The sequence below is a fragment of the Misgurnus anguillicaudatus genome, chromosome 25 (assembly GCF_027580225.2).
Source record: "Misgurnus anguillicaudatus chromosome 25, ASM2758022v2, whole genome shotgun sequence".
In the NCBI taxonomy this organism is placed as follows: Eukaryota; Metazoa; Chordata; class Actinopteri; order Cypriniformes; family Cobitidae; genus Misgurnus; species Misgurnus anguillicaudatus.
The window spans coordinates 10,421,783-10,435,147 of record NC_073361.2 but is presented as its reverse complement, the minus strand read 5'-3'; the positions used below and the strand labels follow the sequence as shown (position 1 = coordinate 10,435,147).

Here is a 13,365-nt window from a genome sequence, read left to right as displayed (position 1 = left end):
TGACCTCCGGGTCCGGCGGTACCACTTTTAGCATAGCTTAGCACAATCCATTGAATGTGATTAGACCATTAGCATCTAGTATATTTCAATAGCAGGGCACTATTTTCGGCTGTTGCGTAAAATCATTGTGCCTCCTGCAGCCATGTTACGGCAGCAAAGTCCTTGATTATTACACCAGAATGAGAGTATAGTTCCTAGCCATATCTGCCTAGAAAATCACAACTTTTAATTTTCCGTCGGTCTTAGTAAACAATGTAACTACAGAAAAGTCAAGTTTTAAATGGGAAAAATATCAAAACACTTTGCTTATTTTTGAGCACGATGCTAATGGTCTAATCAGATTCAATGGATTGCGCTAAGCTATGCTAAACGTGCTAGCGCCAGACCCGGAGATCAGCTGAATGGATTCCAAAACTGTAAAAATCAACCTTTTAACTCTAGGGGAGCTGGAAAATTAGCATATTTTCAAAAAAGTGCAATCAAGCATCTGCGATAACTTGCAATGAGTCTGTTACAGCGCTGTGGAGGATTTTGGTCCACTCATCTTTGCAAAAATGTTGTAATTCAGCCACATTGGAGGGTTTTCGAGCATGAATCAAATTTTTATGGTCATGCCACAACATTTTAATAAGATTGAGGTCAGGACTTTGACTGGACCACTCCAAAGTCTTCATTTTGTTTTTCTTCAGCCATTCAGAGGGGAACTTACTGGTGTGTTTTGGATTATTGTCCTGCTGCAGAACCCAAGCTTGTTTCAGCTTGAGGTCACGAACAGATGGCCGGACATTCTTTGTCAGGATTTTTAGGTAGACCGCAGAATTCATGATTTCATTTATCACAGCAAGTCTTCCAGGTCCTGAAGCAGCAAAACAACCCCAGACATCACACTAGCACGACCACCATATTTTACTGTCGGTATGATGTTCTTTTTCTGTAATGCTGTGTTACTTTTACGCCAGACGTAATGGTACACACACATTCCAAAAAGTTCAACTTTTGTTTCATCAGTCCACAAAGTATTTTCCCAAAGTCTTGGGGATCATCAAGATGTTTTCAAGCAAAACTGAGACAAGCCTTTATGTTCTTTTTGCTCAGAAGTGGTTTTCGTCTTGAAACTGTGCCATGCAGACCATTTTTGCCCAGTCTCTTTCTTATGGTGGAGTCATGAACACTGACCTTAACTGAGGCATGTAAGACCTGCAGTTCTTTGGATGTTGTTGTGGGGTCTTTTGTGACCTTTTGGATGAGTCGTCACTGCGCTCTTTCTTGGGGTAATTTTGGTCGGCCGGCCACTTCTGGGAAGGTTCACACTGTTCCATATTTTCTCTATTTGTGGATAATGACTCTTACTGTGGTTTGCTGGAGTCCCAAAGTTTTAAAAATGGCTTTATAACCTTTTCCAGACGGATAGATCTCACTTTCTTTTTTCTTTTGTTTCTGAAAATCTTCAAAGCGTAACTAAACCCCTGGTCAGAGCCTAACTCCACCCACTGGCAATATTTGAAAAATGCAAGAAAAGTGGGCAGATCCCAACGGAGATAGAGGGGACAGACTAAGCTTGTACCAAGTGTGTGGTGAGATCGTAACAAGGGCGTGGTGAGCTTGAACCTGCTTACGTCATGAGTCACCTTTTGGACCCAACATCCAATAGGAAAATTCAAATGCAGTAGCCAACGTTCAACCTGAAGAGGGCAGCACTCAGACGTTTTTACACCATATATTGTAGTATTGAAACACTTTATATCCAAATGTCAAAAAACGTACTAATATCAATGAACAGCACTAATAAAGCATCATTCTTACAGATCATTAACTAAAAAAAGTTGGTTTAGGGTTTAGTTACTCTTTAACTCTCAGCATGATGTACAGCTTTTGAGGATCTTTTGGTCTACTTTACCTTGTCAGGCAGCTCTTATTTAAGTGATTTCTTGATTGTGAACATGTGTGGCAGTAATCAGGCCTGAGTGTGGCAAGAGAAACTGAACTCAGGTGTGATAAACCACAGTTAAGTTATGTTTTAACAGGGGGGCAAACACTTTTTCACACAGGGCCATGTAGTTTTGGAATTGTTTTCTCTTAATAAAAACCTTCATTTAAAAACTGCATGTTGTGTTATCTTTAATTAATATTTAAATGAGTTTGATGATCTGTAACATTGAAGTGTGACAAATATGCAATAACATAAGAAATATGGAGGGGTCCTACACTTTTTCGCACCACTGTATAAAATAACACAATTGGAACTATGATAATTATGTTTCTGTAAAATTCCAAATCTCTAAATCGTTAATGTCTTGTGTGTTGTCATCCTTTGCCTCGAATTTGCAGAACCGTTTCATTGTCATTTTATTAAGAAGCATCTTGACGTCTCAAAATAAGATGGTTTTAAATCAGTACTAAAAGAGTTTCTTGTCTCTTAACGGATTATTTGGTCCAAGTCAACCATTTTAAATGTTGAGATATGTTTCTCTACTAATTACTCAGTTATAGCACTTACACATGAAAAAGTCAGATTGTCATAATACGTCCACTTTAAATTGTTTTTATGACTTAAAATGTGGAAAAAATGAGAAAAAAATGGGTTGGTCTGTCCAAACCTTTGACTTGTAGTATTTATATATTTGAAACTTACCTTATCAAGTGCACTCATGAAGTGTTGGTCCCCATTCAACACTGTGTTAATCAACTGGACAAATTTACTGTGAACCTCTAAAACAGACTCCACAAACTGGGTTGGCATCTGCAGGATAAAGAAAGCAAAAGCTTACTTGAAATGAACATAAATGTCTTATAGCCCATGTCTTATTTAATATAGGGTTACGGTTTAATAAAATATAAATAATTGAAAATAAATAACAATATGGATCATTGTTTAATAACATATAGCATGTAAATATATATATAATGGTTTGATTCAAACAATATCCCTTAGGGGCTGTTTACACTTGGTATTAACATGCGTTTTCGTCGATCGGATCACAAGTGGACGACGTTAATGCCAGGTGTAAACGGTGTTCAAAACGTTTTGAGCTCGTCCACTTTCGACCACTTTCAACCACATCCAGAGGTGGTCGAAACCACTTTCGATCGGATCGCTTTGGAGTTGCAGAACGCATGTGGTTGAATGCGTTCGAACAGCCACACGCGACCGCCTTCTCTCCGCCCATTTATCTAATCTGAGGTATTAAACACAAGTTTTACGTCTTTTTTGACTTCTGGCGTGAACATTCGGTGAACAGCGCTATTTTTAGCCTTTCATTGATAAAAACTAAGCGGCTGATCTCCATAGTTTCGTTTTGAAAGCGTGTGAAAGTTGCGCAATCCTATTGCGCTGAAAATTCAAAGAAAGCTCTTACATACTCATGTACAAAACACTGTGCAGCATGTTTACTTGCTAAACAAGCAGTGCACTCCGACATTATATTAGTTTGCGTCCATATAAACTCATAATTACTCCCGCTCGGGTTTGAATGACAGCAGAGAGACTCGCCCACCGTCTCACAGACCACCCCCTCATAGTATTCATCACAGAAGCGGTCGAAAGTGGACAAAAGAGACGGATTTAAATACCAGGTGTAAACGTAATGTGTCTCTCTCGTCCACTTGTGATCCGATTGATGAAAACAAATCTTAATACCAAGTGTAAACAGCCCCTGAGTCACTTACATTTTCCTGAGAGAGGTTACTGGTGGCTCTGATTCCTTCATCATGGATGTGAATCTGGAGCTCTTGTATCATGTGAGGTAAGCCGCTGGACACGGCACGCAGTAGCGTGTACATATTTGCCATGTCTGAATGCAAACATATCATCAAGACACATTCAAACCACTGCTGCTTTGACCGATGCTTTTATCCAAAGTGATTTACAAGCCTTTTTTATTGGTTTATCGAACCCACAAGATGGGCATTGCAAGCCCTGTGGTTTGCCAATTAAGCTACTTCAACTTTTTACAAAGCCGGCATACATTTGCAATTACTAGAATAGATGAACAGGCTGAATAATAAACACAGCTTAGGCATCATTAAACATACAAACGCATGCACAAACTTGAAACCGCTGACCTTCTCTTTTCTCCTGTCTGATGATATTTTGACACTCTCCGTGCAGGAACTGAAGGTGATCGGCCACCATCCTCTGCTGACATTCATGAATGACTTTGGCGTAAGAGCTGGGGTGAAGGTACTTCCGACATCTCACCTCCTCGTCCTTCAACCGACCTAAAACCTAAAGCCACAGAAACACGAACAGTGGAGTAAATTTAGCCAAATATCATCCATGGTCCATATATGACCAGAAGAGGAGAGATACCATCTTCAGTTTAAAGTAAAATAGCATAATCTTACCTTCTCCATATATTGAGAGCAGTTGGACTCTTGCAGTAGATTGGAGGCTTCCTGTTTGTAATACTCGCCGGTTTTAGTCAAAAACTGCCCCTCGAAGATATCCTGATAAAACTGGAAAGAAAGGAGAGGTCTCCAAATAAGATGCATGATAAACTCAAGCCACACTGAAAACAAAGAAACAAAAACCTTTGAGGTCTACAATACAATAACGCCTGCTGGTTGGACACTCACCTTTAGAGGAAACTTTTTCTTGTACTGTTCAACATGAACAAAGGAGTTGATAACCCCATGGATTACTTTCTGATTCGGGTCCTCTCCACATCGGTCGCTATGGAAACAACATCAAAACTGAACAAAGCTGCAAATGTACACACAACACACAGCCTCCTGAAAACAAAAATGCTAGCTATAATGCGGCTAAAATGCATGTGCTGTGTGCCATCTCATCTTGAATACAATCACTATACATGATAAAATATATATAATGCCTATAAAAATTTTTGCATGCTCCACACCACAGACAATAAATTTAGTTTAAAAACAATATAGATGCTGTAAATGCATTTACAGTTATATATCTACTACAATGTGATCTGAACGGGCTAAATTATATTTTGTCTACCCTACTTAAAAGACCAGCTAAAACTGGCCTAAGCTTACCTCCCAGCTGTGTTTAGCACGCTGGTTTAATAGAGATGGGCGATAATATGCACGTGATTGTCATTGCGCATCTTGTCAGTAAATCCGGTTCCGTGATTAGTAGTAAATCGCCATCAGCTGCTTTCAGATGGAGTGGCATTTACTACACAAAGCCGTAGTTCACTGACAATCGCATTAATTATCGCGGACATATCCCCTGCGATATGGCCCAGCTTGTCAGTGAACTACAGCTTTGTGTAGTAAATGACGCTCTATCTGAAAGCAGCTGATGGGGATTTACTGACGAGATACGCATGATATTGCAAGCAAATTATCGCCCATCCCTAGGTTTTGACCGCTTTTTACCTGATAAAGCTGGTCAAGGCTGAAAGACCAGCTTAACCAGCTTCCAACCTGGCCAAGCTGGTTTAAGATGGTGGCTCAGCTGGTCTTCCATCCTGACCAGGTAAAAAGTGGACAAAACATCACCTAAACCCAAATCCATCTTAACCAGCGAAACCCAGACTGGAAGACCAGCCAAAACCAGGCAAATAGCTTAGGCTGGTTTTAGATGGATTTTTCAGTAGGGCACATAACTTAGGTGGCACTTTATTTTGCAGTCCAGTATGTACTTTTGTGTAATTACTAGGTAGCAACCCTGACCCTAATCCTAACCCACATTAAGTACTTACTTATCATTATAGACGGTTTCATCGGACGCACGTGCGGTGACGCGATACGCGTCTGGTCCGAACTTTACTTCCGGTTTCAGTTTTTTTTTAATGGTCTGACTAGTTGCTAAACTGAACTCTTGAACAAATACCTTGACGAAAAAACAAATGTTTTGGTTTCGTAGGTTATCTGTGTGTTGTTTACTTTGCTTGTTATATAAATAAACTACGTTTAACGTACTTTGTTGTTATTTATTCTTAGCGGAGTTTACCGGAAGTTATGTGATGACCACGAAAGCTGCTTGTTTATGTTGTTACTGCTGAAACTCTATACCGCCTATACCATTGGTCTGTTGAATGCTTAATTATTTTTCTGTAAAGAGGACACCTAACTTGTCAAATGTCTTAAAAAGAGGCACCAGAGCAATGTTTTTGGTAGCCATGGTATAAGATTAATAATTGACTCCGGTTCTTTGAATTATTTAAAAATAAAGCAGACCCACCGTGTAACGGCACGACACCTTGAGTGTGCATTATTTTCTTATAATTCAACGGCCTGTCGTCAATAATTCCTTATGTATTTTGTAGTGCTGGGCAAAGATTAATCGCGATTAATCGCATACAGAATAAAAGTGATTTTTTGCATAATATATGTGTGTGTACTGTGTCTAATTATTGTGTATACTTAAACGCACACACATTCATATATTCATTTCAGAATTATTTTACTTATATATAATTTTTTTTTTTTAAATATAGAATATATAAAAATATAAATAAATATATATAAACATGTAAATGTTTCTTAAATACATACATGAATGTGTGTGTATTTATTTATACATAATAATTACACACAGCACATACTCATATATTATGCCAAAAATCACTTTTATTTTGTATGCGATTAATCGCGATTAATCTTTGCCCAGCACTAGCATTTTGGCGGGTAAGTGCACTGTAAGTGCATAAACTGTAAAATAAAGTGCAACCATGAATTTCGCAGAAAAACAGACAGATTTTAAATGTTTCTTTATGGTTTTGTCTGAGTTTTTATGTTCTGTGTTAACAGACAGCAGACTATAGATGATCGAGTTCAAGTTGTACTAAACCTTAAGACTTGTCACTTACTTTTTGATCTCTTTTAATAGCATCCCAATCAGCATCTGTTGAAGCGGCTCGATCATTATCTTCCTCCACATGTCAAGCGCAAGCTAAAGTACAACACAAAACAAAATACTTGTCTATAAACACGTATGCAAGTAATTTACCAAGAAACAATCAATCACAAGAGATAACACAATAAACTGTTTTAAGAAAGAGTCAACTGTAATTTTATATTAAAATGTCACCATCTTATTGGCCAACACCAAGCTCCATAAATCACCTAGAGGCCGTTTACACCTGGTATTAAGAAACGTTTTGGTCGATCGAATCACAAGAGGACGATGCTAAAGACAGTAAATGAGGTGTAAAACATTTTGAGCTCATCCACTTTCGACCACATTTAGAGGTAGTCGAATGCTCATTCGACCGAATTGCTTTGTGGTGTATACGCGCATGTTGTCGAATGCGTTCGATCGGCCACAAAAGATCAACTACTCTCCGTCCCAATGTGTAATGTACCGAGCACAATGTTTTACATTGTTTCTGACTTCTAGCATAAACAAACTAAACAAATAAAAGGCTTTCATTGATAAAACTGAAGTGCCTGCGCATTAAAAATTAATTTTACACCTAAATTAAAATGCCAGGTGTAAATGTGTCTCTTTCGTTTACTTGTGATACGATTGAAGAAAACACATCTTAATACCAGGTGTAAACAGCTTCTTAGAGAACATCCATCTTTAAATTAATCCAAATGACTCCCATGGGGTAATATATATCACTTCTGAAGCAAAATTATACATTTGTGAATAAAAACAAATAATATTTTAAGCTTAAACATACATCTATGTGGTAAATTCAAATATGGCGGCACGTCGATAACGTTGAATCTCATTGGTTCTTGTGTGTCTAGTGACTAAATATCATATACGTGTTTTCTTCCCAAGACCAATGAGAGGTTCGATTCGCCATATTTTACCATGCTGGTCTGTATGTTGTCATTTCTATCGATCGCTAAATAAGCTCAAAATATTAAGTTTTCTCTCACAAACATATCAATTCACAGTCATATTATATTTACCCACAGGAGTCAATTGGATTACTTTGATGAATGATGGATGGAGTGCTTTTAGTAGCTTGCCTATGTTGACATCCTTAGAGGCATTTTGAAGGAACACGCCCACATTTTGGGAATTTAGCTTATTCACCGTATCCCGAGAGTTAGATAAGTCCATACATACCTTTTTCATTTCTGTGCGTGCTGTAACTCTGTCTGAAGCAGCCCCCGCTAGCTTAGCTTAGCACAAAGACTAGAAGTGAATGGCTCCAGATAGCATACTGCTCCCAATAACTGACAAAACAACGCAAACATTTTCCTATTTATGTGTTGTGATTTGTATAGTCACACCGTGTAAAAATAACAAGGTCATATGAGACACAGCCATCTTTTAACAGTATACATACAGGGAACTACATAAAGGCGAAGCACTGCTACTTGGGCGGAGTGATTTGCTCACAGCACCCGAGAAGCCCCATGATGAGGAGCAGAGAGTTCGGTCAGAGTAGTGCAAATCACTCCGCCCAAGTAGCAATGCTTCGCCTTCTGAGAATATAGTTCCCAGTATGTATACTGTTAAAAGATGGCTGTGTCTCATATGACCTTGTTATTTTTACACAGTGTGACTATACAAATCACAACACATAAATAGGAAAATGTCTGCGTTGTTTTGTCACTTATTGGGGGCAGAATGCTGGCTGGACCCGTTCGCTTCCGGTCTTTGTGCTAAGCTAAGCTAGCGGGGGCTGCGTCAGACAGAGATACAGCACGCACGGAGATGAGAAAGGTATGTATGGACTTATCTAACTCTCGGGATACGGTGAATAAGCTAAATTCCTAAAATATGGGCGTGTTCCTTTAATGTAAAATTATCTGTATGTCATGTACCTCTGGAATGACATGAGGATGAGTAAAATATGAGTGCATTTTCATATTTGAATGAACTATTTTTACATGTGCCACCTACATCAAAAGTAATTGTTCACTGAAAAGTTTTGCATTTGGTTACTGAAATCTGCATACCTCTCCAATCTCCATTAAAGGCTCGTTCATATCCACCCCTCCATAACCGTACTGCAGATCTGCTTCGGTCAGCTTGTTCTTCTTTATAAACTGTGTGTTAAGGTATCTGCAGTAAACAAAACAAAAAACATTAATTAAGTGCAAACAAATCAAGCACTGCTGTTGTTGTTTTAGATGAAAGTGTGCTTATGTGGATTCACAAGGCACGGGTGACGTCAAATCAATAGCTGCTTGTTTTCGCAGCTGACCACGATCAGCGGGACAGTGAAGGCGCAAGTCCAGCGTGATGAAATCGAACAGAGACGGACCTTGGCAAGGCTGAGGTTTACAACAAAAGCTTGTGCACGTTAAACTCAACTATTAGAATCAGCAATACAAGTATGGAGACAACTGAAAAGAAGATGTAGAACTATAAACAAAGCTAGTATTACAAAATCGGATTTCTTGTAATATGCATCTTCCCTTTTACACAATTAGCTGTTGCACAACCGTCTGTCCCTCAGTCTTCGATGTGACATTATTACATTAAAAAACTTAATAGAAATGCAGACTGTGAGCATAGTATGCACTTTGTATGCATGCAATACCTAGATCTACTAAATCTGCATGCATAAATTGCACAAAATAAGAACACACAGTCCTGAAAACTATATCCGAGTTATCCCACAATGCAGTGCTGTTAACTAGACCCACTACTTCGACAGTGATGAGAAGAAACAGATGCAATGCAAACATATCCTTTGTGATACCCATTTAATAGAGCAACTAAAAGTTGAGTTTGAATCCTGTTTCCCATCTTCTCCATGTTGCTTAGTATATAATATAGACAGATCAAAATAAAACTTAAAAAAAATCAATAATAAACTGAAAATCCACTTTTACATGGTGTTTGGAAATGTGGGTTGGCAGTGTGTGAACACAAAAAATCTACAATTAAAAAAATCCACCCACTACTTCTTTTTAATCCTCATTATACCAAAGCTGTCTCATTACACATGCTGTTTTGATTCTCTTGTCATTGTGACATCACAAAAACAAAGCACCGCCCACTGCCACTGAAAAGCTTTTCTAAATGTGTTTGTTAGCACATTGTAGCACTTATGCTGCTAAATATACTATTGCCTCAAACTGTATTCACAAGAATCAGATCTATTTTTAACCGATAGTGCTCACTGCCTGTTGGTTAGGGAATGAGGGCAGTAGCTCATTTGCATTTAAAGGTACACACATGAAACATGAGCTGAAACTTCACAGACACATTCTAGGCACACCTAAGACTAATATTACATCTTGTAAAAATGGGCATAATAATTGCCCTTTAATGTCCATTACTCAAAACGCTGTTAAAGGTCCCATATTTCGTAGCTAAAAAGCACATTACATTGTGTATTTGGTATAATACAATGTATTCACGTGGTTTATGGTTCAAAAAACTCATTATTTTCCACATGCTGTACATTTTTGTAGCACCTCTAAGTCACACAATACTACGGTGTGATTGAAAGTTACACCCTCTATCTTTGTGTGTGGGTGATTCTCACGAAACCATTGAAACACCACGGCACTAATGATTTTAGCTTTAAAATGTGTAATATAGTAACATTAAAAAGCATCAGAATAAACACAATACTGTGTTCTACCTTGCACAATGTGTGATTTCAACATAAGAATTTATAATTGTAAATTTTATCTCATTTTCTGCTGAAATTCTCATTACCGCAATGTGTCCGGCTGTGTTTGAACATACGTTATGTTGTAATTTTATCAAATTAACACAAAAATATTAAGAAAAAAAAAATGGATGTTTTGCTAGACTACTTTAGATGACAGAAAAAATATTTACTGAATATTCATGTATAATAATAATGAAGAAAAATTAGGAAAATGATGTGTCCATGCCTGATGTTCTCATCCTCCGCAACACTTTTTGAGAACAGTTAAGCACACATACAGAATTTTAATAAAGTTTGATTTTGAGTGACCAAGCACATGGACCAGTTACTTCAAGATGGCTACCAGGTAAGATCATTTTTTTACAGTTAATTTGAAATATTGTCTTGTCAGAATGCTTACACGACATTTTGATTATCATTACCGCAACAGATGCTTATTAAATGTTAATTTAATTAATAGAAGCATAATACTTTGATTTTAAATGCATGTGCAGAATCTCCAAATTATGTTCTTTCAGGTTTGTCATGTCATTTTGAAAATATGTCAGTGTTGATGTTTTCTGACTGTTGCGGTAATGAGATTTTTTAGAACTAATTTTTTAAATTATGTTACAAAAAGTGTTAAATGATAAGTAAAAGTTTTTAAATTAATGTTCCCATTTACTCCAGACTTTGTTTTTCAATGTCTGGTGGGAAAAAAAGTCAATTTAAGCAATTTTTACATTTTCATGCTTGACATTTTTAAAACCAAGTTTTCGTGAGAATCACCCGTGTACATTAGGGAGGTGTTATGCAAATGTTTAAATCAGTGTGACGTCTAACTGCATGGACCTGTTTGAACGACCTATTTTAGGTAGGCGTGGATGAGGCTTCACTTTAATTTTTTGCAACTTTACAGATCTTTTATGTGCACAGACATCATTTAACATTCTAAAAACAAAGGAAAACATAAATCGGGTCATATGACTCCTTTAAAAGAGCAGCTGGACGTACCTATATAAGCAATCCATGTATTCAGCACCTTTGCTGTATTCTTCCCAGTATCTGTGATACATCACCAAAACCTTTTCCTCCGACTCCAGCACTCTCTGAAAGAGACACGACACAATGTCCACACACAAGTCATTCACACTGGGACATGAGCCATAATAAGCCTATGCTTACCTTATACAACTGTTGGACATGATTTTCCAAAAACACCTTCGTCTCAGTGTACAGTCTTTCACCCAGAGGTTCAGGGTATGCAACACAAAGTGCATATATATCACTGAAGACTGTGTTAAGGAGAACTAATGAAAAGACCCATAAATCATATCAATTCATACAATTAGGTGAAATAATAAGGAAAAGTGATATTAAATAAGCAAAGAATTGAGTAAATCCATTAAAGGTATAGCGGAAGATTTTCTTTTGCCGGGTGGATCATCAAGACTATTGGTCATCCCAGTTGTCAATCATTCTGATGATATGTTTACGTAAGGCCGTCGTGCATGCTCATCCCTAGGTTCGGTTTCTGCGCATGCGCACTTTCAGTTGTATATGTGTGGTGGGCTACGGTTTCAGCCATTCATAGAAGCTCGCGTAGAAGTTTCTACTCGACAGGTAAAGTTTGGCATGCTATTTGGAGAAATCCATTTAAAATCACCGCTAGTAAAAGTTGATGTAAGCTATGATTAGCGATGCCGTGCAGACACGGTAAACATCTCAATGTATGAGTCATGCCGGCAGCAACTTGTAAACAGAGCGAAGAGAAGAACTAGGCTTGGGCATGCTCTCTCATGCACACGTAATAGGCGTACCCTCTCGGGAGCAGGTAGAGTGTTGCACATGTGCATTTTTTTTTTAAAACTGGAGAGGCGGTTCTTTTAAAAAAATTTGGAAAATCTTCCGCTATACCTTTAAGATGACATAAGAGCTTAAAATAGAAAAACAAACTCTGATTATAAAAATAAAAGGAACAAGGACAGATCAATTAATGCTCTTTTTCTTAACCCCTTAGCGTTCCAATGTACCGTGGGAAAACACTGCATTATTTGACAGAAAACTTCATGACATAAACCTCAACATGTCACATATCTACGAAAAGCTGAGAATCTTGTGATTCGAATGATGTAAACCCTTTTAAGGTACAATCAACACAGTAGGTACAATTTGTTTTTTTTAAGCCTTTTTCAGGAATGCTAAGGTGTTAACATATAAAGCAGGACAGATGTACACAGGATACGAGAAACGGTCGTTCCATGTCGCCCTCTCCACGTAGTCAAGCATCACAACGGCTTTGATGGTTGTAAGGAGCTTGTTCCATGTCTCATCGAAATCCACCACCCGTGGTTTTAATGACATGGTGTGGCTTCGGCTTCAACTGGGGGGAAAGATGTTAGAAAGCAGGTGACAATGCATTCAACAAAAGTCCCACACTTTTTGACCAACTAATCAATAACAATCTATTATAGAGAATGCCCCCGCAAAAACATTTTCTAGCCAGTAAACATATTAGTTATAGATAATAGTTTAGGCTATTGGTTGATATAACAATAAATAAATAAATAAATAAATAAATATATATATATATATATATATATATATATATATATATATATATATATATATATATATATATATATATATATATATATAAATAAATAAATAATAGCGCTCCTGTATAGCTCACACGTGAAGCATATAGTTAGCGGCGTAAAAGGTCATGGGTTTAATAAACCATTAAATCGGGTTTAAAAACGTATTCATTGTAATGCATTGTAAGTTGCTTTGGATAAAAGCATTTGCCAAGTGCATAAATGTAAATATAATTCAGTATCGGGCTGATTGTTTTCCATATTATAACTTATCA

At 37.5% G+C, this 13,365-nt stretch overlaps 1 protein-coding gene across 1 annotated transcript in view; it reads right to left on the bottom strand.

Annotated features, from left to right (window-relative positions):
- The window catches only part of cul2 (cullin 2), a 28,471-nt gene that overhangs the window by 14,079 nt on the left and 1,027 nt on the right, over nucleotides 1-13,365 (bottom strand). The window contains exons 2-11 of the mRNA XM_055182355.2: nucleotides 12,739-12,876; nucleotides 11,679-11,781; nucleotides 11,508-11,602; nucleotides 8,842-8,947; nucleotides 6,786-6,868; nucleotides 4,576-4,672; nucleotides 4,345-4,455; nucleotides 4,063-4,225; nucleotides 3,667-3,791; nucleotides 2,633-2,740 (exon numbers count right to left, since the gene is read on the bottom strand). Coding sequence (XP_055038330.2) covers nucleotides 2,633-2,740; nucleotides 3,667-3,791; nucleotides 4,063-4,225; nucleotides 4,345-4,455; nucleotides 4,576-4,672; nucleotides 6,786-6,868; nucleotides 8,842-8,947; nucleotides 11,508-11,602; nucleotides 11,679-11,781; nucleotides 12,739-12,857 — 1,110 coding nt within the window. The 5' untranslated portion in view covers nucleotides 12,858-12,876. The remainder of the gene's footprint in view (nucleotides 1-2,632; nucleotides 2,741-3,666; nucleotides 3,792-4,062; nucleotides 4,226-4,344; nucleotides 4,456-4,575; nucleotides 4,673-6,785; nucleotides 6,869-8,841; nucleotides 8,948-11,507; nucleotides 11,603-11,678; nucleotides 11,782-12,738; nucleotides 12,877-13,365) is intronic.